The sequence below is a fragment of the Musa acuminata genome, chromosome BXJ1-4 (assembly GCF_036884655.1).
Source record: "Musa acuminata AAA Group cultivar baxijiao chromosome BXJ1-4, Cavendish_Baxijiao_AAA, whole genome shotgun sequence".
NCBI lineage: Eukaryota > Viridiplantae > Streptophyta > Magnoliopsida > Zingiberales > Musaceae > Musa > Musa acuminata.
This window is the reverse complement of record NC_088330.1, coordinates 11,653,576-11,677,592: the sequence shown is the minus strand read 5'-3', so window position 1 is coordinate 11,677,592 and position 24,017 is coordinate 11,653,576. Positions and strand designations below refer to the sequence as shown.

Genomic DNA, 24,017 nt, shown 5'->3' with positions numbered 1-24,017 from the left:
ATCAATGCGTAAAATTACGATACAAGTTCTTGATATCTTAACGCATGATGCAAACATGGCATAATGCAAATTTGGCAATCATAGCATCAATTCATATATCTCTTGATAATGCAAGCATGGGATAATCATAGCATAGTGTTTATAGCATCAATTCATATATTTCTCCCCTTTTTTAAGTGTTTCATCTTAAGTGATCGATTTCATGTTAGCATGCCTTTTCATTTATGTCAAATGAAAACATGCATCAACGTTTAGGATCGTAAAATGAATTTCATCATAAAACCATCAATCACAAAAATCATCATGTATATCTCATGCATGAAATTGTCAATCGAAATATTTAATTTCATCATTATGCATTTCTTCAAATCAAACATGATCTTTAATCAAAATCGAGAAATGACAATGGAAATCAACGTAATGCACGTTATTACTTCTTAACCATGATTTCATATTTTCAATCAAGATCATTTTATTTGTTTATCATAAAATATGCAATATTATCATTTTCGAAATTACTTAGTATGATCATAATAATTTTTTTTAACATGTAATTTTTAAGAAAATTAATTCTAAACTAAAAGAGAAAAATACATCATGAAAGCATCAAGTAATTTCAAAATAAATTAGGGGGATTTCGATTACCTCATCATTGTGGGCTGTTAAGGCGTAGTTTGCCGCCTTGCTTTTGTTGACTTTCTCTTCTTCGGAGGAGCTCGATTCATCCCAATTTTTGTTCTTCTTCTTGCGTTTAAAGCAAGTAGTTTGATTCTTTTTGCTTTTTAATTTTCGTTTCATTTGTAGTTTAAGTTCACCATCACTTGAGCTTATGCTCGAGTGGTCTTCAAATGTTCTATGTCCCAAATCCTTCCTGTTCTTTGGAAGGTGGTTCTCAAGTTCTTCACGTGCATTGCACGTCATTTCATATGTGATCAATGAACCAATTAGTTCTTCAAGTGGAAATTGGTTCAAGTTTTTCGATTCTTGAATAGCAGTTACTTTTGAATCCCAAGTTTTAGAAAGTGAGCGCAAAACTTTGTTAACGAGTTCAAAATCCGAAAAGCTTTTACCAAGTGAATTTAAACCATTGACGACATCCGTAAAACGGGTGTACATGTCAACAATGGTTTCGCTTGGTTTCATATGAAAAAGCTCGAAATCATGCAGTAAAATATTAACTTTCGAGTCTTTGACTCTACTAGTTCCCTCGTGCGTGATTTCAAGAGTGCGCCAAATATCGAAAGCCGTTTCGCACAAAGAAACCCGATTGAACTCATTTTTGTCTAAAGCGCAAAATAAGGCATTCATAGCCTTTGCGTTTAAAGAAAAATACTTCTTCTCCAAATCCGACCATTCGTTCGTCGGTTTAGAGGGAAGTTGAAAACCGTTTTCAACAATATTCCATAAATCCAGATTCAGAGAAATCAAGAAAACTCTCATTCGAGTTTTCCAATAAGTGTAGTCCAATCCGTTAAAGAACTGTGGACGAACAACCGATAAGCCCTCTTGAAGAGCCATTTCTCTCGGGTGTAAATCCGAAATGAGAAATACCCCGCTCTGATACCAATTGTTAGGATCGAGAGCACTAAGAGGGGGGGGGGGGGGGTGAATTAGTGCAGCGGATATTTTTCAGCGATTAAAAAACGAAAGCTGCGTTCGTTCGATAAAGCCGATTCTAAGATTACTTATGATTAAGTGCAGTTTACGTTTAAACACAGTTAGCGTCTAAACGCAGTTTGCGTCTAAATGCAGATTGCGTCTAAACTCAGATTGCGTCTAAGCGCAGTTTGCGTCTTAGCGCAGATTGCGTCTAAGCGCAGATTGCGTCTAAATGCAGTTTGCGTCTAGAAGCAGTTTAAGCAGAAGTATAAAGATAGTGTGCTGCTGTTGTTCAGCTCAAAACGTAATCTGCAAAAAAATAGATTTACGTCTAAACGCAGATTTACGTCTAGACGCAGATTTACGTCTAAACGCAGATTTACGTCTTAGACGCAGATTTACGTCTAAACTTTGAAACTTGTTTGTATACTCGCAGAAGGCAGTATGCAGTTGAAATCAAGACGTAAACATGAACTGAGATCTGATGATTTTGCGAGGAAAGCCGATTTACGTCTAAATGCAGTTTTACGTCTAAATGCAGTTTTACGTCTAAATGTTGAAACTCGTTCGTAAAATAGCAGAGGACAGTTTGCAGTTATCAATAGAATCAAAATGTAAGTGTAAACTGCAAAGAAACTCGTTCGTGAAATCACGGAAGACGGTTCTGCAGAATCAAACGTAAACGTAAACAGTAATGTACGAAAACACGAATTTACGTCTGAATGCAGATTCAGAAGAACAGCACTTAGAACTTGTTCGTGAAAGCGCAGAGAGCAGTAGTAATGAAGGAGGTTTGCAGTAATGATAAAGTGCTAAAAAATAAACGCAAACCAGAGATTTAGAGTGGTTCGGTCAGCCTTGACCTACTCCACTTTTGGCTTCCTCCACCGACGAGGTTGCCGACGTCAACTAGGAGCCTTCCTTCAATAGGCGAAGGCCAACTGCCCTCTTACAGATTCACTCCTTTTGACGGGCTTAGGAGACAACCCTTACAAATGTTTTCTCTCCTCTCTTTACAACTCAAACTTGAAGAACAGAAGGAGGAGGAAAACTAGCAGTTTTGAGCTCTAAGAACCACTGAAAAGATCAAGATTTCGGCTTGAGTTCTTGCTGTCTTAGTGCTGAATGGGTGGGGTATTTATAGGCCCCAACCCAATTCAAATTTGGAGCTCAAAACGATCAAATCCCGGAATTCCGGGATCAGGCGGTTGCACCTCCTGACTGGAGAGGTTGCACCGCCTGGCAGAGCTCGAAGACTGAGCTCAGGCGGTGCCACCTCTCTGCCAGGGAGGTTGCACCGCCCAGTCTTGCTCGAAGACTGAGCTCAGGCGGTGCCACCTCTCTGTCAGGGAGGTTGCACCGCCCAGTCTAGCTCGAAGACTGAGCTCAGGCGGTGCCACCTCCCGGCTGGGGAGGTTGCACCGCCCAGTCTCGCTGGGAGGCTTAGCCCAGGCGGTGCCACCTCCTGGCCTGGGCGGTTGCACCTCCTGGTGCAATCAGGGTCCGAATGGTTCATTCCATTCGGCCCAATTTCAATCTTTCAGGGGCCCAATTGCCCCAAGATTAAGCCAATGGGATCACCTCCCATTTTCCAACTTAATCAACGTGCTAACTACGATTAGATCTAAGACAATTTCTGCAGCTTTGCTTCGGTGCGTCAATCGCTTCTTCCGGCGAGTTTCCGGCGAACTTCCGTCGATCATCCGATGAACCCTCGGTGATGCTCCTGCGGACTTCCGGCAAACTCCTGGACTTTGCGACGATCCACTTGGCAAGTTCCGATGAGCTTCGCTTGGCAAGCTTTTGGACTTCTCGGATCTGTTCTCGCAGAACCTCCGACGACCGTCCGAACTTCCGTCGAACTCTCGAACTTCCAATGTGATCATGAACTTGTCTCCGGCGCAACTCCTGTTGCTTGTCTTTCTTCCATCGTAGTTAATCCTGCACACTCAAACCAAAAACTTCGATCGAGACAATTAATCCTAAGCAATTAACCAAGTTGTCCGGCATGTCATTGGTCCCTCGACGCTTCGTCCGATTCTTCTGCTCATCGTCCTCTCCTGCGGCCTATTGCCCAATCGGCCAGTTGACTCCGCAACTCCGATATCCTTGGCGCAATACCCGCTCTTCTTGGCCCGATGCCCGAGTCCACGGCCCGAAGCCTTCTGTCGATACGTCGACCGATCCACCGGCCCGACGTCCAATCTTCTGACATGTTCCTCCGGCACAACATGATTTTCCTGCTTTAATTGTCTCATCCTGATCAAAGCATCCTGCGTCACTCAAAACGCAGATTAAATCATAAACATATATCAAGTAGTTTCATTATCAAAATACGAGATTCAACAAATCTAACATATAAGTTTGGTATCAAAGAGTGGAGCACTCATACAGGACATCTTTGGTGTCTCAAGTCTAAGGACTAGATACACCACTAGGACTACGGAATCACTGTTTGACAATAAGGCATCATCAACCATCCAGCATTCCGTAAGCGGATCAATCAGTGAACTCATTCTCCAATGAGCACCTGTATTGTATCCCTAGTGTTCCTACACGAGCGGCTATAAGACCAGCTGCATCTATCATATGAACGAGTATACAGCACACCAGTCTGTCCAATTATCACGATGTCCCTCTCGAGTAACCTGTGACCGGGATTATTTAGGATCTGTGTTTAAAAGTGAATCGATCTCATTATCGTGATATCATCATGATCCGATTCCCATTGCACAAATCCAAGGACATCACAATATATATATATATATATATATATACAATAGTTATAAAGTAATATATGCTAAAATATAATAAGCAAAAAGATTATGTATCAAGTCACATGTGCCATCACTCACGTGATTGGTTTGCTAGGCACCTATGACAAGCACTCCAGCCATGCTCAACATCCCTGGAGAACCTAGTCCAATACCCAATCCAACTCAAAAACTATGGTTGCGTCAAGATCGTCTCATCCTTCAAGCTATTTAAGCCTCAGTTGCTGGATTCGTCGCTCCTTTAATATCTTCATATGTGACTGCTATCGATGCATGGTCTAAACTATAAACAACCTTGGCGAATCATTCACGTACTCGCAAGCTCAGTCTTCTATCCAAGCTGATGGTGACAAAACAAGAGGGAAGTACTATCATTGATTATCTACAAAATATCAAGGTTATCATCAATAACTTGGCTTTGATAGGTCATTCCCCATATGACGAAGAGATAATTATTTATACCCTAAATGGTCTTGGCAACGACTACAAGGAATTGGCTTCCCTATGTGATGAAGAGATCATCATCCATACCCTAAATGGTCTCGGCGACAACTACAAGGAATTGGATGTTGCAATTCGGGCATGCGACTTGTCAATCTCCTTTGAAGAACTCTATGATAAGCTGATTGACTATGAGACATATTTGAAGTATGCAGACAAACTGCCCGGACCGACTATCACAACTCAAGTCAGTCATAAGTCTAAACGGAAGAGCACTCGGTACCCTCCGAACATCACCAAAGGTTTGGCCAATGCACATCTTGATCCTATGGGTCCCATACAACACCCCTCTTATCCTCCTAATCATAACTTCTCGTAAAGTGGCAACTCCACTAAACGTCCGTCTTGGCAGCCTGCCCCACCAAATCATCAAAGATGGGTCGTCTGCCAACTGTGTGATAAAATCGGACACTCCGCTAAAGTTTGTCGATCTCGTCCCCGCCTCCCTGCTCCATCACACTGGTCTCAAGAAAATATCCTAACTACTCCGACGACTAGCCAGTCCAACTGGATTGTCGACTCTAGCGCCTCTCATCACATCACCGCTGATCTTCAGAAATTGTCTCTTCACAACTCCTATGGCGCGATAAAGATACCATCATCGGTGACGGTAAAAGACTTCCTATAACTCATACTGGTTCCATAACGCTTAATTATGATTCTACTATATTTACACTTGATGTTTTATGCGCCCCTCATATTAAACGCAATCTCATTTCCGTTTCTCAATTTTGCAAATATAAAAATACTTCAATTGATTTTTTTCCTGATTTATTTCTTATTAAAGACTTGAGCACAGGGGCATCCTTGGTTTAGGGCTCGAATAGAGGCAATATTTATGAATGACCGTCAGCTTCACAAATAACCTAGCCCACTATTCATTCTTCAGTTGCGGCTCTAGTTGATGTGTGGTATCGTTGTCTTGGTCATCCCTCGTCCCTTATTCAGCAGAAATTACTTTCTTGTTACTCTCTTCCTATTTGTAAATCCAATAGTTCTATAATGAATTGTGATGCATGTCTTAGTAATAAAAGTCATCGACAACTTTTTGGCTCATTTTCCATTTTCTTCTCTAAACCATTTGAAATTATTTATACCGATGTTTGGGGTCCTGCTCCAATTCTATCTTTTGATAAGTTCAGATTTTATGTCATTTTTGTAGATCACTTCACTAAGTACACATGGCTATATTCTCTTCACCATAAATCTAACGTTCCCACCATCTTTCCCACCTTCTAAAAGTTGGTCGAAAACCATTTTCAGTCTATAATCAAAACGGTATACTTTGATGGTGGCGGTGAATATCAAGCCTTGGCATCATATCTCTCAGCTTATGGAATCTAACACCTCAAGTCTCCCCCGTATACTCCTCAACTAGTTGGCTTTGCCGAATGTAAACATCGGCTTATAGTAGAAACTGGGCTCACACTTCTACATCAGGCTTTTATACCTTCAAACTTTTGGACAGTAGCCTTTCAAACTACCGTCTACCTTATTAATAGAATGCCTACACTAGTACTACAATACCAGTCCCCCTTTGACACACTATTTCGCAAACTCCCAAACCTTTGTAAACTCAGAGTGTTCAATTGTCTATGTTATCCTTGGTTACGTCCCTATGCCTCTCATAAGTTAACATTAAGATCTACTCCTTGCGCTTTTATTGGTTATTCACTTGAACATAATGCTTTTCGCTGCTATAATCTCCACACTCACAAAGTCTTTATATCACGTCACGTTAGTTTTGTTAAGTCTAACTTTCCTTTCCAAAACCATCATTATCCTGCCATGTAGACCACTTCACTATCCAATTCTCACTGGAGTATACCTCCGGTCCAACCGAACGAGCCTCCCATGACATTGTCCAGTTCTTCCCCTTATGATCTACACTATACTACTCTAGTTCAGCAATTGCCCATTCCTTTTATTCCTACTCCATTCCTTTCTTCTCTAATTGATGGGGTAATAAGTTCCGAAACACAACCATTATCTTTACCACATTCTCGACCAAGTGCCCATAATGTGTCTCCACTTGACCTGGCTTGTGCCACTGACCCTCAACTGCTTATTCCACCAACACAGCCTCCCGATCATGTAGTTTCCAACCATCCTATAACCACATGCTCTAAGAGTGGTATTTTCAAACCGCGTCAAGTCCTTAACCTACATGCTATCATGGATTCCTCATCCACTACCGTTGAACCCACCATCTTCACTGAAGCCCAAAAATCTCCGCATTGGCGTACCGCCATGTGTGAGGAATATAATGCCCTCCTTTATAACTCAACGTTGGATCTAATACTCTTTCATCATTTACAAAACATCATCGGGTGTAAGCGAGTCTTTCGAATTAAGTAGAACTCAGATGGCTCAGTTGCCTGATATAAGGCACGCTTCATCGCCAAAGGGTTTTATCAACGACCTGGAGTTGATTTCACTGAGACGTTTAGTCCCGTTGTTAAGCCCACTATAATCCGACGTATCTTGAGTCTGACCACGACTAAAGGTTGGCAATTATGACAATCGAATGTTAATAATACCTTTTTATAGGGGTCTCTAACCAAAGATGTTTTTATGCAATAACCTCCCGGTTTCACTCATCCTCAGTATTCAAAGCATGCTTACAAACTTCAGAAAGCCATTTATGAACTTCGTCAGGCTCCAAGAGCTTGTGGTACACTAAACTTAGCTCATTTTTTACTTCTGTTGGCTTTTTCAACTCCAAATCTGACACATCGTTATTTCTACAACACCACCATGGAGACACAATATATATTCTGGTATATGTGGATGATATTATTGTCACAGAAAATAATCCCATCAAAATCCAAGCGTTCATCAAACAATTGGCAGATCAATTCTTGCTTAAAGATCTAGGACCCTTGAACTACTTTCTGAGTGTTGAAGCTATATTCACATCTTCAAGTCTCTTTTTATCACAATGAAAGTACATTCAAGATTTGTTATTAAAGACAAATATGCAGGATGTAAATACGGTTACAACCCCCCTCTCTACTAGTGGTTCTCTTAAATTATCTGATGGAAGTCCTACTACGGAACCCACTCAATACCGCCAAGTTATTAGTTCTTTACAGTACTTACCTCTCACCTGTCTAGACATCTCCTTTGCAGTCAACAAATTATCACAGTTTATGCAAAGACCATCTACTATGCACCGGTCTACGGTCAAATGAATTTTGCGATATCTTAAAGGAACTCTCAATCATGGTATCTTTCTTCATAAATACTCTCCACTTCATTTTTATGCCTTTGCCGATGCTGATTGGATATGCAACTTTGATGATAGAACATCCACATCGGGGTATATTGTCTTCCTTGGCGCTAATCTAATCAGTTGGAGTTCTAAAAAGTAAAAGACAATCACACGATCTACAACTGAAGCTGAATACTGTACCATTGCCACTGCCACTGCAGAACTCAATTGGATCATAAATTTGCTCCAGGAACTCAATATTAATTCCACTCCTATAATATATTGTGATAATGCCGGAGCTACCTATCTATATGCTAATCCGGTGTTCCACTCCCGTATGAAATATATTACTATAGACTTCCACTTTATGTGCAATCAAGTTGTCCGCCGTCAACTTCATGTTTCTCATGTCTATACAGCTGATCAATTAGCCGACTCACTTACAAAGCCTCTCACTCGTAAACTTTTTGCATTGCATCGATCCAATATTGGTCTCCTTAATAGGAGCATCATCTTACGGGAGCATGATAGCAGATGAGATTTTCCTAACTGTATGAGGAAATCTCTCTACTTTGTTGAGGGAAATCCTCCCTCTCAACCTGTATAAATAGGGAGAGAATATGTCAATGCTAGACAGCTTCTTCAATAATTCTTCATTCTTCTATCTCTTTTAATAATATGATGGTATGAAGAATCGATGCTCATGTGGAATGCAACCAATCTTTCATAAGCTATTCGTTGACTTTATTTTTTTTCTTGATTTGGTAGCATTATCAGATCTCGAAACACATACAGATTTCTCTAGAGGAAGAGATTAACACTATTGGGGATGGATGAGCAAGGAAATGATAAAAATAGAATACTACGATACAATTAAAAAGAATCCTTTCGATCAAGAAAATCGATATAGTATTTAAACAAGAGGAAAGACATAGAACACTTACAAGATATTCGTAAGTGCACACTCCTTATCTTGTTTCAAGAACTATGGTCCTATTTATAGGACTTAGTGGTAACTACCTCACTCCACCAAGCCACCCATGATTTAGTTAGATGTAGGAATTACCCTATAACTTCTAGATCATGGGCCACTTCTTAACACATACCTATAACTACCCAGAACATGGTAACTACCTAGATAACTACTATGAATCAATTCTCAACACTCCCCTTTGATTCATAGTTACATATACCGATTTGTGACATGAAATAAAAATGCTTTTAAATTGGAAGTGACTTAGTGAGGATATCCGTAACTTGTTTATTTGTTCCATAATATTTTATTGCTATGCCTCACTTGCTACAAGATCCCGGATGAAATGATAGCATATCTATATATACTTCATTCTTCCATGAAATGTTGGATTCTTCATTATTGCAATTATGGCTTTGTTGTCACAAAAAATTTCTCTTACTTCTTTTTGTTCTTAATGAAGATCTTCAAGAAGTCTTATAAGCCATATTGCTTGATAAGATGCTGAAGTTACAGCTATATATTCTACTTCTGATGTCGATAACACAGTTATTGCTTGCTTTTTTGAACTCTAAGATATAGCTTCTGATCCGAGGTTAAAAATATTACCTGAAGTACTCTTTCTATCATCTAAAGCTCTTGTATAATCACTGTTAGTGAAACTAAATAATTTACATTTAAAATTATGAGAATCCCAAATACCATAATTAGTAGTTCCAACGATATAACGCAGAATTATTTTAATAGCTCTAAGATGATGTTTGCTTGGGCTCTACATAAACTTGGATATTATACTAACAGAAAAGGTAATATCTGGCTAAGTATAAGTTAGATAAATCAAACTTCCAACTAAACTTCCGTAGTCTCTTGTATTTGTCAAACATGTAACATCTTCAAGTTTCAATTTCTCATTTACATTCATGGGTGCTATTGCAGTTTTGCAATTAATCATATTAGATTTTTTGAGTAGATCTATTGCATACTTTCTTTATAAAATAAAATTTTCATCTAATCTTTGCTTCACTTCCAACTCAAGAAAATAGTACAGTAGACCTAGATCTGACATTTCAAACTTATTTATCATATATATAATATCATCAACATAGAGGTAAACCATTAGAATATTATGTTCACCTTCCTTCTTTAGATAAAGAGTAGGCTCATTTGAAATCCATTTTGATGAAAATAATAATCAATTTTATTGTATCATGCCCTTAGAGTTTGTTTAAGCCCACAAAGAGTTTTCTTTAGCTTATACACCTTTTCTTCATGTCCTTTAACCAAAAATAGTACAGTAACAAAAATATCTTCGCATAAATCTTTATTTAAAACATAGATTTCACATCAAATTGATAAACATGCCAACTCAAGTGAGCAGTTAAAGCTAAAAAGGTTCTCATGGTTTTAAATCCAGCAATTGGAGAAAAAATATCATCAAAATCAATACCTTATTATTATGAATATCCTTTTACTACAAGTCGAGCCTTATGCATTTGGATACTTCCATCTGCATTAAACTTTGTTTTGAACACCCATTTTAATCCAATAGCTTTCTTTTCTTTTAGTAGATTCATTAGTTCTTAAGTTTCATTTTTCTCAATTGATTTGATTTTCTCATTCAATGTTTTTCGTCATCCCTCTTTTTCAACTGCTTCATCAAAAGTTATAAGATCTGAAATAAACAAAGAAAATATTGAGTTATAAATGTCTGTTAGTGATATGAATTTTCCTGGAGGGGTTTCATTTGAGGAATTAGAACTTGAATTGCTACTAGGTGAGGTTGACAATGAACTTGTTGGAACATGATATGTCACTTGATTCTGTAGAGTATCTAATTCTGTTGGAATCTGAATTTGTTTTCCACTTTCATTGGTCTCCCAATTCCAACTAGCTCTTTCATCAAACATAACATTTATGTTAATAATAACTTTGCCACTAATAGGATTATATAATTGATATGCTTTGGATTGTAATGAATAACCAATTAAGATGTATTTTTTTAGATTTTTCATCAAGCTTGTGATGATTTTGTGAATTCACTAAAGCATAAGCATTACAACAAATAATTCTTAGATGACTTACACTTGGTTTTATACCATACTAAGCCTCAAAAGGAGTTTGATTCATAACAACCTTTGTTGGTGAAATATTCAATAAATAAACTGCTGTTATAACTGCTTCTACCCAAAACTGATTTGGAAGGTATTTTCCTTTAAGCAAACTTCTTGTCATTTCAACGACAGTTCGATTCTTATGTTTAGCTACACCATTTTGCTGCGGTGTATATGGTGCTATCAATTCTCTATGAATATCATTTTCTTCACAAAAAGAATTAAACTCATTAGATAAAAATTCATCATCTCTATCTGTCCGAAGTGTCTTTATGCATCTACCACTTTACCGTTCTACAAGTGCCTTGAATTTTTTAAAATTATCAAATATTTTATATTTTAGCTCTAAAAATTATACTTAACTCATATAACTATAATTATCAGTAAACAATAGAAAATATTGACTTCCACTAAATGATTTTGTATTCATAGGTCCACATAAGTCAGCATGAATAAATTCAAGACAATTAAATGCTCTCTATGCTTTTCTAATAGGAAATGATTTTTTATTTTGTTTGCCATAAATGCATCATTAATATACATCAAGTGTATTAATTTTGGATAATTTAAAAACTATTTTTTTTATTTAATAACCTTAAACTCTTAATGTTAAGGTGTCCATATCTTAAATACCATAAATTAGACTTGTTCTTTTGAGTTGCGACAAGAACATGATTTTCAATATTTGAAATATCAAGTGGAAACATCTTGTTTTGTGTCATGCAAACATTTATCGTAATCAAACCAGATTTTTTATCTTTAATAGTGCATGAACTATCATAAAAAATAATTGAATATCCATCATATATCAATCAATTGGCCAACAATCAACTAGTTATGCGATAAACTATGAACAAAGAAAACATTATCAAGGTATTTTACCTTCCCTTGATTTGTTTCATCTCAATTGTTCATTTTCCTTTCATTTGGATTTACTTGTTATCTCGAAGTCTAACTTTCAACTTATGAGTTTTATCAATATCTTTAAACATTGATTTTATGTTTGACATATGATTAGAACATCCACTATCCAAAAACCAAATATCATTTGAGATATCATTAACTTGTGAATGAGTCATAAACAACTTACTATTTTCTTCATTTTCCTCCACATAGCTTGTTTGCTTTTCTATTTTCCAACAATCAGTTGACCAAACTTTTTACAATAGTGACATTGAATTCCACTATTATAATTTTTTTTATCATAATTTGATTATTTTTGTTCATCATATCCATCAAAGTATCATCTTCCTCTTTCTCTTCTATTTCTTCTACCACAAAATCCTCCTATGTCACGTTCTCTTCTTGTTGATTTTTTGTCTTCTTTTGAAGTAGAAGACTCTCCTTGAAATATTTTTTTTTTTCACTTTTTTCAAGTGACATATTCAACCTTGCTTCATGTGCTTACAAGGAACCCATTTGTTCATCAAATAAAAATGTAGTTAAATCTTTTGACTCCTCAATTGTGGCAACAATATGATTAAATTTCGGAGTTAAACTTCTTAAAACTTTGACAATAATTATATGATCAGGAAGATGCTCACCGTAAGATTTCATTTGACTAACAATTTCAGTCACTTGAGAAAACAATTTTTGCACCAATTTATTACTTTTCATGAACAAAATTTCAAACTCACAACGAAGGGTTTGAAGTTTTACTGTAATCACCCTTGATGAGCCTTTAAATTCATTTTGAAATATCCACCAAGCTTGTTTTGAGGTTGTCGTTACTGTAATTCTTGATAAGATTATCTCATGTACAACTTGTTGAATGATGAATAATGTCTAAGTCATTTTTTCTATTCTCCCTCAGCCTTATTTCTTCATTTGGATCCGTATATCTATTCTCTATTAAGTCCAAAAAATCTTGAGACTTGAATAGAGTCTTCATCTTGATACTCCAAAATTCATAGCATATTTATCCGAGAAGATGTGAATAAGGGGTTGAGATATTAAATTATCATTGAAAGTCATAATGCCCAGTTCAGATTGAAATTGAGCTCTGATACCATAAATATTGAGGATCGAGCAAGAAAATGATAAAAACAGAATACTACGATGCAATTAAAAAGAATCATTTCGATCAAGAAAATCGATATAGTATTTAAACAAGAGGAAAGTCATAGAATACTTCCAAGATATTCTCAAGTGAATACTTCTTATCTTGCTTCAAGAACTATATTTATAGGATTTAGTGGTAACTACATCATTTCACCACCCATGAGTTAGGTATAGGAACTACTCTATAATTTCTAGATCATTTCTTAATACTTATTTATAATTATTTAAAATATGATAACTATTTAGATAACGAATAATTTTCAAACAACACTGTCATTAAACTGAAAGCTGATGGATCTTCATGGCAAAGGCAGACTCATGAGCTGAAGAATCATCTCGTTTGATAGTCAAGGCCTGGACAGAGAGACTGATTTGGTACTTCCGCTTACATTTCATCGTCGACAGCTGTGGCTCATAGATATATCAAGGTCTCTTCTTTCCCGAGAATAAATGTTGATTCCCAGTGTTCTGATCATCGTTCATCATGGTGTCCTGACATTGCTTTCTCTAGTGGTTGTCCGCAGGGACAGGTAAGCATGGTCTGCTCTCCTAGTCTTTGGTCTCAAAGTACTCAAAACCCAGTATTGGCCTTGACAGTCGAGCAATATATTTTCCATAACCAATGCAGCCTACCGGAGAAGGAAGATGAGGTTTTGTTGGTGGGCATTTAAAGTGCTACTCTTTAAGATGTTAACCACTTTTCACTGCCTCAAAGCATTAGGACGAGAGCCATCAATTAGAAAAGTTTGATCTGACTCCAAGTCTTTGGCTGGAATGGGAGGGAGAAAGTTCAAGTATGACTCCCAGAAAAAACCAAAAAAAAAAGTTGATAACCTTACGAATCAGACTCTCGGATGCTCCTCCCTGATGATATCAGTGGCGTAGTAGTACTTCAACGTGGGAACGAGCTACTTGGAGTCTGGTCCTTGGCAAGGAGCGCTGCGCTGCTCCTCTTCTTGGAATCTTTGCTTTGCTGGTGCCCGTCTTTCCTACTCTAAGGCCTTTCGCAGAGGCAAACGTAACACAAAGTGAAAGCCTCCCGCGCCGACCTGTCGATATCTGTTCTTGGATTCTGAATCATTTACTGCTACATCTTCTCAATCTCAAACTTGGGAAATGGTCGATTGGTAAGAGCCAACCCTGTCTCAAGAATGACTTGGATATGGACAGTGATGTAACACCAAGGTGTTTCAAATTCTAAGTCTTTTTCAGTAGAGGACATGTGAATTCACATGGCAACACCAACTCCATCTGATGTACTTCTCTTTCTAATGCTCGCTCATCAGTTCTCGCAAGTGTCTCATTTATTGATCCAAAGAGAGTAGATGGCACAATCTTTATTCTCTATTCTCTGTAGCCTATGAGGCAATATAGTTAGTATACGGATGGGGTTAGGAATCTATTAACAGGAAATGAGTCGGTGTCTTCTTGTAAGCATCTGGGGAGCAACGTGGGATTTGAGCATCGAATGGGAATGGGAATGGGAATGGTTAGAATCGACTAACATAGACGGAGATTGCCAGTGCGATGAAGCGAGGAAAGGTTTTGGATGCATCACTGTATCAGTCATGGAATGTTTGTTCTATTTGTCCTCTTCATGCACAGGAATCAGGTCGGCGACAAACACGCAGTGCTTTCCTCCTCTCTCTCTTGCAGTGGCAGGGGCTAAAGGGTCGATCAAAACGAGAGCTCAAAGCTTGATTGGGTCTCTGCTTGAATGATTGAAGGACAATTCACCAAAAGAAAAGTTGAAGCAGAATGTGACAGCAATCACAGTCTGGAGTCCATATCGCCACACCTCCTCTGGTTCTCGGTAGCTGTTGAATGCGAGCCCATTCCTCTTCTCTGTCTTCGAGTCTTTTAACACATCTCAGGACATGGGAAGGGGTGGGGAGTGCATCAGCCAGATGCTGTCTCTTCCATTGTGTCCTCTTGACTCACATGCCTCGTCTGCCCCAAGATACTGCCGTCTCCTCTTTGTCTAGGTTCCTGCGAATGGGCTTCCGCTTTATAGGGGCCTACGAACCGAAACAAAGAACATGAGCAACCGAGTCAGCAAGAATGTCTTCGAGTGCCAAAGGAGGTTAATCTTCTGAGGTTTGAAGGCCCCTCTCTACCATTGTTGTTTAACCATAGTCATCGATAACACTGGATCTTCTTCTCTTCTTTGAAGTATAGCATCAAGTAACGGGGATCGAATGGGTCAAACCAAAAGCACTCGTCACTTGGAACGAAGAAATCCTGCTTCTTGAATCATGACAAACATGCTGTCTCTCCTCTTTGCTTCGAGCTTTATGCGAAGATAGGACGAGGGCGCGGAAAGTTTATTCCTTGTGCCATCATAAAGTAGATTGATGGAAAGAGGTTCACGTGCACTTTCTAACACCGACGATAGTTGAATACTGGAAGGCCTCATAATTATACTTGTTGAAGGCTTTGTTTTCGGCTTTCCGCAGGCTTTCACCAAACATCAATTACAATTGTCATACGTTTAACTTTTTAATCTCAATCATGTACTGTAAAGGTACTTTACAAGTATATCTATCTGCATGTAAATAAATAAATAAATATAGATGTTTATTCCTTTTTTTTCGAGCTATGAATGACTTCTCGTCAAAAAGATTCTTATTAGAAGTATTTTACGCTTAAAATTCGACAAAGCAAATTCACTTTTCTCCACCTAATAAATCAAGCGTGGCCGAGTGCGATACGCTGACAAGAGCCCCTCTCGTTGCCTTCGGAGCAAGGCTGATGTGGTGGGCGAGACTGTTCATGAGAACGGCACGGATTGCTGATCGCGTGCGGTATCCACTGTTGCCGTCGATCTTGTATCGATCCGGCAACCTAGCAGAGAGCCTGGACAGCGAAGACTAGAAGGTGAATGAGGACAGCGACGGAGACTGTGGTCTCCATATATAATGGTGCCCTACGAGTAGACACCAACTCACACGTCAACTCATAAATGCATGCAGTACTCCTACAGATCAAGGCCCCTCAATCCTTTCTTCCTGCAGTATCTTACGGCTTACGTAGCAAATCTCGCAGATGGTTGTGCTGGTGTCTCTGTTAGGATCAGGACAAGTTACTCATCTTCGTCTCTTCCTTCGTACAGTTCTACAGCACAATAATGTAGGAGAATACCGGGCACTTCATCTTGCTAGTCGATAGGGTATATTTTATTATTAATTATAATATGTCAGTTGATAACAATCGAGGAGCTGATGTGAAAAATAACGAAACGTTCTACCTATCTACCTAATGTGAATAATGATTATGATCCAACGAGCGATATTTTATCGAACATTCTCGGTATAGTATAGTATTATAAGGATTCATATGACTCGGTATCGTATCATAAAGATCATACGAGTCGATTTACATCGTAAGAGATTGCACGAGCCAACCTACAGAGATTACAATAAATGATTATTCATATAAATGTATTATATAAAGATATATTAGTAGTCTCTATCGTCTCATCCTATCGACTTCATAGATATAAAAATTGATCCCTGATGTTCAAACGAGGATCAGATAAATTACATAAAAAATATTAATCTAAACATCGAAAGAATTACATCGAAAATCTTTTGACGGTAACCTACGAACGTAGGATATCGAAAAGATCAAACTCACCTCCGGACAAATCACAGCAGTTTGGAGGCATCTCAAAACTGCCGTCGGCCGTCCCCATTCAAATACTCTCTCGCCTCGTCTCCGAAGGACCTTGCAGGATAATCGCGCATATTCGGATCAGGATCGAGCGACACTAGTAAATGACACTATCTGGTTGGATTGTGCGTTCTCTGAGTGTAATTGCGATGCGTCATTGTCCAAATTGTTTTCGGTGTCTGTAAGCAGACTGACACTGCTTACAGCATTTACGGTAAGCCGCTGAAGCTGCTTACGTTGCCTGCGCCAAGTACATGCACGTGGGGAGTTGCAAGTGCATGCAGAGAGATCGCAGGACCATAATGCATTTTCCAGTGTGCTTTCCTTCTTCTCTTCTCCTTTTGGACCACCGTCAACCATCCGTAGCAAGATGATATGATATAAACAATTCGAACAAGAACAAGTCCCTTAATTCCGGGAATGAATACCGGGCTTCAAGGGGTTGGAACGAGGATCGACCCATTAAGAACGCCCTTGGCAATGTTTGCTTCTAGTTTATCCACGTACTCTTTGTACCCGAGTTAGTCATAAAAGAAAAAATATTATTTAAAAAGACAGTAAAAATGATGTTTCTTATTTGAACAGAAAATTAAGCTCATCAGGGTACCAAGAACAGGGCAGTCGTCGACCGAGAGGAAGCGGATCCCTAAACTCCCGGGAGCTCACCATATTAGACTGTACGTGAGATCCTGTTCTCCTTTTAAAGCCATGAAGGCCTGCAGGTTTTCTCTCGCACGCTGCAGAGAAAGTGCAGCAGGGTATCAGTAGACCGACTGCCACGAAGATCGTAGCACGAACGCTTCTGCGGTGACTCTGCGCAGTAGAGAACAAAAAGCTTGAGGCAGAAAAGATGAACGAAGAGAGAGTTGTTTCGTCTTGCTTGTTGATTACGTTGCGGAAGTGAGGTGCATGAAGTGACAAGGCAGTGGTGCACAAGACACGGGAAGCACTCACCCCCTCCATCATACGTGTGACATGTGAACCGGCGATTCTTCTGGTTACAGAGCCACTGTACTGTGTTTGAAGCATTCGATATGACATCTTCATGCATGTAGCATGGCACGTGGAAGATGGAGATCACACGCAACCGGTTACGTTTGCATAGTTACCAGTATTACATTCTTGCATACGATGTCGAAAAATGGTCGGATTTGATAGGATTTCTAAACCTCATACGATCCGTCGGTGGAACTCATCCTTCTAATATAAAGAGCACAGTGTGTCATCGAGTTCCGGAAATAGAGTCGGCTCACACTCTCGCTCCATTAAAGGCTTCAAAGAACATTGTCCGGCTCTGATCATATACTTAGTTTACCCTTCGTTCCCTACTAATTTCCATTAACAAGCAAAAGAGGACCGGAGCTCTTCTACACAGTTAAAACACCAGCAGCTGCAGCGGCATGTGAAGATCACAAACAAAAACAAGAGCTGAAGCCAAATTAACCAGTGACCTAAGCCCCACCACTCTAGCAGCTGTACAACAGAGTTCACCTAACACACTGGTAGCACCAGACCAAGAAGACGATGCAGATGCAGATGCACTCAAAATTTGCAGGACCAGCAGAAACTTTTCGGACCCACCCGGGCAATTTCAAATACTGAGGAGATCAGGTGGTGGCGGCTTCTCTGCTGCTTGCTGCTGCTCCTTGGTGGCTGCCTCACGGTCTTCTCCCTGTTTACGAGCTGGGTTCGGGAGATCCGTCAGTATCTGGACGACCTCCCTCATCGTCGGGCGTTCCACGCTCTGTTCCTCCACGCACAGCATGGCGACGTAGAAGACATGCATGACCTCGTCCAGGGGAACCGTGGGAAGCCGGGGGTCCACAATCTCGAGTACTCCGTCCTTGTTGCATCCCGTCATCCTTCTAACCCATTGCACGATGTCGACGCCCTCCCCGAACTCGCCCACCGGCTTCCTGCCTGTCACCAGCTCCAGCAGCACCACCCCGAAGCTATACACATCGCTTTTCTCGTCCACCTTCAGCGTGTATGCATATTCTGTGGTACAAAGTAAGAAAGTCAATAGTGGCTCAGGTAATTAGAGGAGAAAAGAAAGAACGACCCACCAGTAAGTAGTCCAATCACTGAAGCAATGTTGCTTCAGTTCTCAGAAAAGAATAGGGTATTCTACATCCCAAGGTTGATTCATAACCTGAAGCGATTGGAAAGGGCCTTTACTATCATAATGAGGCCGGGCGACCGGGTACTTGCTTGGAATGCATCATCCAATGCGAATAGAATGAGAAAGCAGAGCACGCGAACAAAAAAGCATCTGCTGAGCCTACACGAATCTATTTGAGGTTGTCTAAATGAACCTTTTCCGTGCAGGGATTCCTATCGACTCCCATAACGGGATCATCGATGGAATCCCCATGCAGGACTACAGTTTGATGCAGCGTGTCACTTTGAATCGGAGACATTCTAAGAACATAACTCAGAAATAGTTAAGAATATTGGATGCGGTACAGGAGTTCAGAAAGTACCTGGAGCAATGTAGCCATAGGAGCCAGCGATGGCCGACATGCACTCGGAGGTACCGGAGTCCTGCAAGAACTTGGCGAGCCCGAAGTCCGCGACGTGGGCTTCGAAGTTCGAATCAAGCAGGATGTTGTTCGACTTGACATCCCGGTGCAGGATCAGCGGCGAACAGTCATGGTGAAGATAGCAGAGACCCTTCGCCGCCTCCACCGCAATCTTGTACCGGGTGTCCCAGAGCAAATGGCCACCCTTCTTACCGTGAAGGACCTCCCCGAGGCTCCCGTTGGGCATGTACTCGTAGACCAAGAGATTGGTCTCGTGGTTCGAGCAGAAACCCAGTAGCCTGACAATGTGGCGGTGCCGAATCCTTCCCAGAGTCTGTATCTCGGCCGAGAATCCATGGTCATGCGACGTGCCGTGGCTCATCGCCGGGAGCCGCTTAACAGCGACTCGTTCGCCGTTGGGCATGATGCCCTTGTACACGATGCCGGCCCCGCCTTTTCCGATGATGTTCTCCTCCTTCAGGCAGTCCAAGACGTCGTCGCAGGTGAAGTCAAGACGCTGGAATGCAGTGAGCTTCCACGCTCGGGCATCGCTTGCCTTTTTCAGAGATCGCGCTTTGATGATGGCGGCCATGGCGAAGGCAACGGAACAGATGAGGAGGCCGATAACCAACAGCAGCTTTGAGGAGGCCGGGAGTGACCCCCTTGCATGAGTGGAGCCGTCGCCATTGGTCACGGAGCTACAGGGGCCGAGGTACGGCCCGCAGAGCTCGGGATTGCCGACGAACGAGCTCGCGTTAAAGTAACTGAACTGGCCGGTACCAGGGACGAGGCCGGAGAGATTATTGTACGAGAAATCGACCGCCGTGAGGCTCTGCATCGTGGCGATGGAAGCCGGAATGCTCCCTTCGAGTTGGTTCCTTGATAAGTTCAGGTAGTTCAAGATCCGCATTCCGGCAATCTCCGGTGGGAGCTCACCGGAGAGCTCGTTCCTGCTGAGGTCCACAAAAGTTAGAAGCTTGCACCGGCTGATTTCGGGCGCTATCGGGCCGGAAAACCGGTTGCCGCTGAAATCCAACTTGGACAGCTGTTGCAGCCTCCCCATCTCGGGCGGTATACGGCCAGAGAACTGATTCTGGTTCAACAGGAGCTTCTGGAGGCCAGTAAGGTTGCCGATGGACGGTGGCAACGGCCCCGAGAGACGATTGTTGGAGAGGCTAATCTGTCCGAGGTCCGGCGAGATGGCAGCGGCGCCGGTGTCTGGGAACCCGCCAGTGAGGAGATTGTCCTGGAGCTCGAGCTGGGAGAGCTTGGGCAAGCTGAAGAGTCCATGAGGAATCGATCCGTTGAGATAGTTCTCCCCCATCCGGATTCGACCGAGTGATTCGCACCGGCCAAGGGTCTCCGGTATAGGGCCGAAGAGAAAGTTACCGAGGGCGATGAGCGTTTGCAGCTTGTTGCCGAAGCAGAGGTCCGGCGGCAGAGTCCCGGTGAGCTTGTTCGACGAGAGGTCTACGATCTGGAGCCGTCCGCTCTGGCCGAGCCGTCGGGGTATCCCACCGGTGAAGTTGTTCTCCCAGAGCTGGAGCACCTCCAGCGCCGGCAGGTCGCCGACGAATTCCGGAATCGACCCGTGGAGTTTGTTTCGGAACAGGTTAAGCAGAGTCAGGTTCTGCAAGTCGGCGAAGGAGGAGGGAATCTCGCCGGTGAGAGCGTTGTTGGAAAGATCCATGGACTTGAGGCTGCCGAGGCGGCCGAGCTCCACCGGTAGTCTTCCGGAGAGACCGTTCACCTGGAGGAAGAGCGTGTCGAGGTTCTGGAGGTTGCCGAGCTCCGGCGGGATCTCGCCGGTGAGTCCGCAGTTGGCCATGTCGAGGCGAACGAGCTCCGGGAGGCCACCGATCTCTGGCGGGATGCCACCCTCGAAGTTGTTGAAGTAGCCCAAATAAAGCTGGCGGAGGCGGGTGAGATTGCCGAGCTCCGGCGGAATGGGGCCACCGAGCTCGTTGCCAGAGACAGCGAGGTACTCGAGGAACTCCCAGCGGCCGAACACCGGCGGGATGACGCCGGAGAAGAAGTTACCGCCGAGATGGAGGTGGCGGAGGTTGGGGAGCTCGGAGACCTCGGCGGGGAGGGGCCCTGTGAGGTTGTTGTTGTAGATGTCGAGAACGAGGAGGTTCTTAAGGCGAACGATGGCGGAGGGGAAGGAGCCATTGAAAAGGTTGTTGGAGAGGTTGAGATGGCGGAGGTTGGAGAGGCGGGAGAGCTCGGCGGGGATGGGACCGGAGAGGGAGTTGGAGGCTGCAGAGAGGTTCAGGAGGTGGCGGAGGCGGACGACGGCCAGGGAAAGCGTGCCGGAAAGGTTGAAGCCAGTAAGGTCGAGGGAGACGACGAAGCCCCGCAGGGGGTCGCAGGCGACGCCCGGCCAAGAGCAATGGCCACCAGAGGCGGAGTTGTTCCAGGCAGAGAGAGCGTCAGAGGGGTCTGAGACGGCCGCTTTGAGCGCGAGGAGGGCGTCAGCCTCCAGCGCCTCCTCCGCCGCCGCCAATGACCCGATAGTATGGACGAGGAAGATAAGGAGGAGCTGACGGTGGCGGCGGCAGTAGAGAGACGCCATTACTCTCTCTCTCTGTCTCTCGCCTCTGTTGAACTCTTGGGGGAAGTGGGGAGCGTCGGGTGCAGGTTTTATGGAGGTATAAATAATATCTATTCGGGAATTGATGGGTTTTATCTAATTATTTTAAAGATCTTGTGGGGCCGTGGCATAGAAAAGGACCTGTTCTGCTCTCCGTAGCAGCAGAAGGCACGGGGAATTAGTATGGTGGGGAGGGAGGTCAGAGGTAAAGAGACGAGTGGTGGTGGAAACCAGAGAGCAGGCGGTTGGTTTTGCATGCAAGAGAGCCGGCATATCGATGAGTTCCGGAGGAGGTGCCCCGGGCATGAAAGTTACCATCCAAAGTCAATGGAATGGAACAACATGTGGTGCAGTGCTGCAGGATTCTGCCGGTTTAAGTGAATCGGCACTCATGATCGATCTTACACTAAATTTGGAGAAGAGCAGAGCTTCATGATCTCAACAGCGTCAATCATTGCCATCGAGTCCGAGATAATCTAAGTGACGGTAATTTTGTTTCTTAGACTTCCACCGGCGACGGTCTGTTTCCAAGACAGGAAGGTCTCCATCAGCTGTCGCTCTCCGACGTTTGCAACCGCAACTGTTGCATGAGGCTGGCAACTTGAAATATGCCGACGACGAACCTCCACAGACTGCTGCTGTCAGCCTGTTTCGATGAGCCAGAATTTGTGCACAGAGGCGGTGGCCATAGCCAAGGGAATGCCGCAGCAGCCCCTCCGTCGTCTTCCACTGGCTGCTCTCCCTCGACCGCACGAGTCGTCGCCCTCAAACCCAAGTCCGAAGCCTCGATTTCCACAAAATCATATGTATACTACTTCTACCACAACATCACAGGGCTCGTGGTCTCCGGCCATCTCGCGGTCCCCCATGTACAGGATTCGACGCTATTCCTCGATACAATAGAACAGTAAAGGCCACCCCTTCTCCCCTTGGCTTTCCCTTGTTGCATATGAACCCAACACATAGCTTTTTCTACTCTTTAGGTGCCCAGAACAAATTATCTCACGGATGATCTCAAAATGACTTCATAGGGATGGGAACAGGCTAAGATCCAGATAGCTGTATACGCTAATTTTTATTTTCTGGAAGGTTGATGTATCGAATACAAGCAAGGTTTCGAGCCTGTCTGAATTACCCAAGGCTAATGCTAAATCTGTGTTAATTATGCCCTTAGTTTATCTTATCTGCTTCAGTTTCTCTCCTCTGTTGCCATTAAACCTATTCTTAAATAGTTCCTAATTTTTATGTCAGCGTGGTGATTATTAAAGCTCATCAAGTGCCTGTTGGGGAGCGAGGGAGGGTTGGATTCGGGGAGAGTGTAACAGTCTCGAATGGCGATCTTCTTGTCTCCTGGTTTTTGGATGGTGCGTGGCTTATTCACACCATCCCAGAGTCTCCCTGTTTCCAACGCTTGTACACCTTCTCCTACTTCTTCTTCTTCTTCTTCGTCTACAGAAATCAAACACGAACCAATTAATGGCTCAAATCATGGTGTCTCGGAACTGGGTCGATTGCTCGATGCGCTTGTCGTTTTGCCGTGATAAATAGCTCTAGGAAACACAAAGCAGAGTCGATTGCAATGCCGGATGCTGTTGATCTTCTAGTTCTGTGGGATGCAGGCCATGGTGGGTCAAATGGCGCATACCAAGGCAGGAGAAGATGGTGACTTTGGCACTGTACCCCATGGTTGGATCTGCATCTTTTTTTGATGCATCTCGATCAGGCTTTTATTGAGTTAGCAGGCTGTTGTAAGATTAAATTATAGGATCAGGAGAGGAGGCGAAAAAAAAAAAGAAGATGTTTGGAGGAGAACTACGATGTTCTCTGAGTGCCATCGCTGACCACACATTAAATAGCTCCAGAAGAGCCATCAATGCAGCGGCCATTAGTGTTGTATTCCATGTGAAATGGTAATGACTTGTAAGCCATTTATAGTTTTATCTTAAAACTCCACACACTCATCACAAGTGCATGAACGCTGCACTTCTCATCCTGAA

At 42.3% G+C, this 24,017-nt stretch overlaps 1 protein-coding gene across 1 annotated transcript; it reads right to left on the bottom strand.

Annotated features, from left to right (window-relative positions):
* Window positions 1-18,208: 18,208 nt before the first annotated feature.
* LOC135648971 (leucine-rich repeat receptor-like serine/threonine-protein kinase BAM1) lies at window positions 18,209-22,069 on the bottom strand. Its single transcript, XM_065167024.1, has 2 exons — window positions 19,389-22,069; window positions 18,209-18,903 (listed from the first exon to the last, which is right to left on the bottom strand). Exons 1-2 carry the CDS (start codon window positions 22,000-22,002, stop codon window positions 18,497-18,499), a joined length of 3,021 nt encoding a protein of 1,006 aa, XP_065023096.1. The 5' UTR covers window positions 22,003-22,069; the 3' UTR covers window positions 18,209-18,496.
* Between the last annotated feature and the right edge of the window lie 1,948 nt (window positions 22,070-24,017).

What these genes read in the sequence shown, in the direction of transcription:
- LOC135648971 (XM_065167024.1), bottom strand. Translation starts at nt 22,002, where the DNA reads ATGGCGTCTCTCTACTGCCGCCGCCACCGTCAGCTCCTCCTTATCTTC. An exon ending in CTATGGCTACATTGCTCCAG is followed by an intron (nt 18,904 to 19,388) that starts GTACTTTCTGAA and finishes TTTGTACCACAG; the next exon opens with AATATGCATACACGCTGAAG.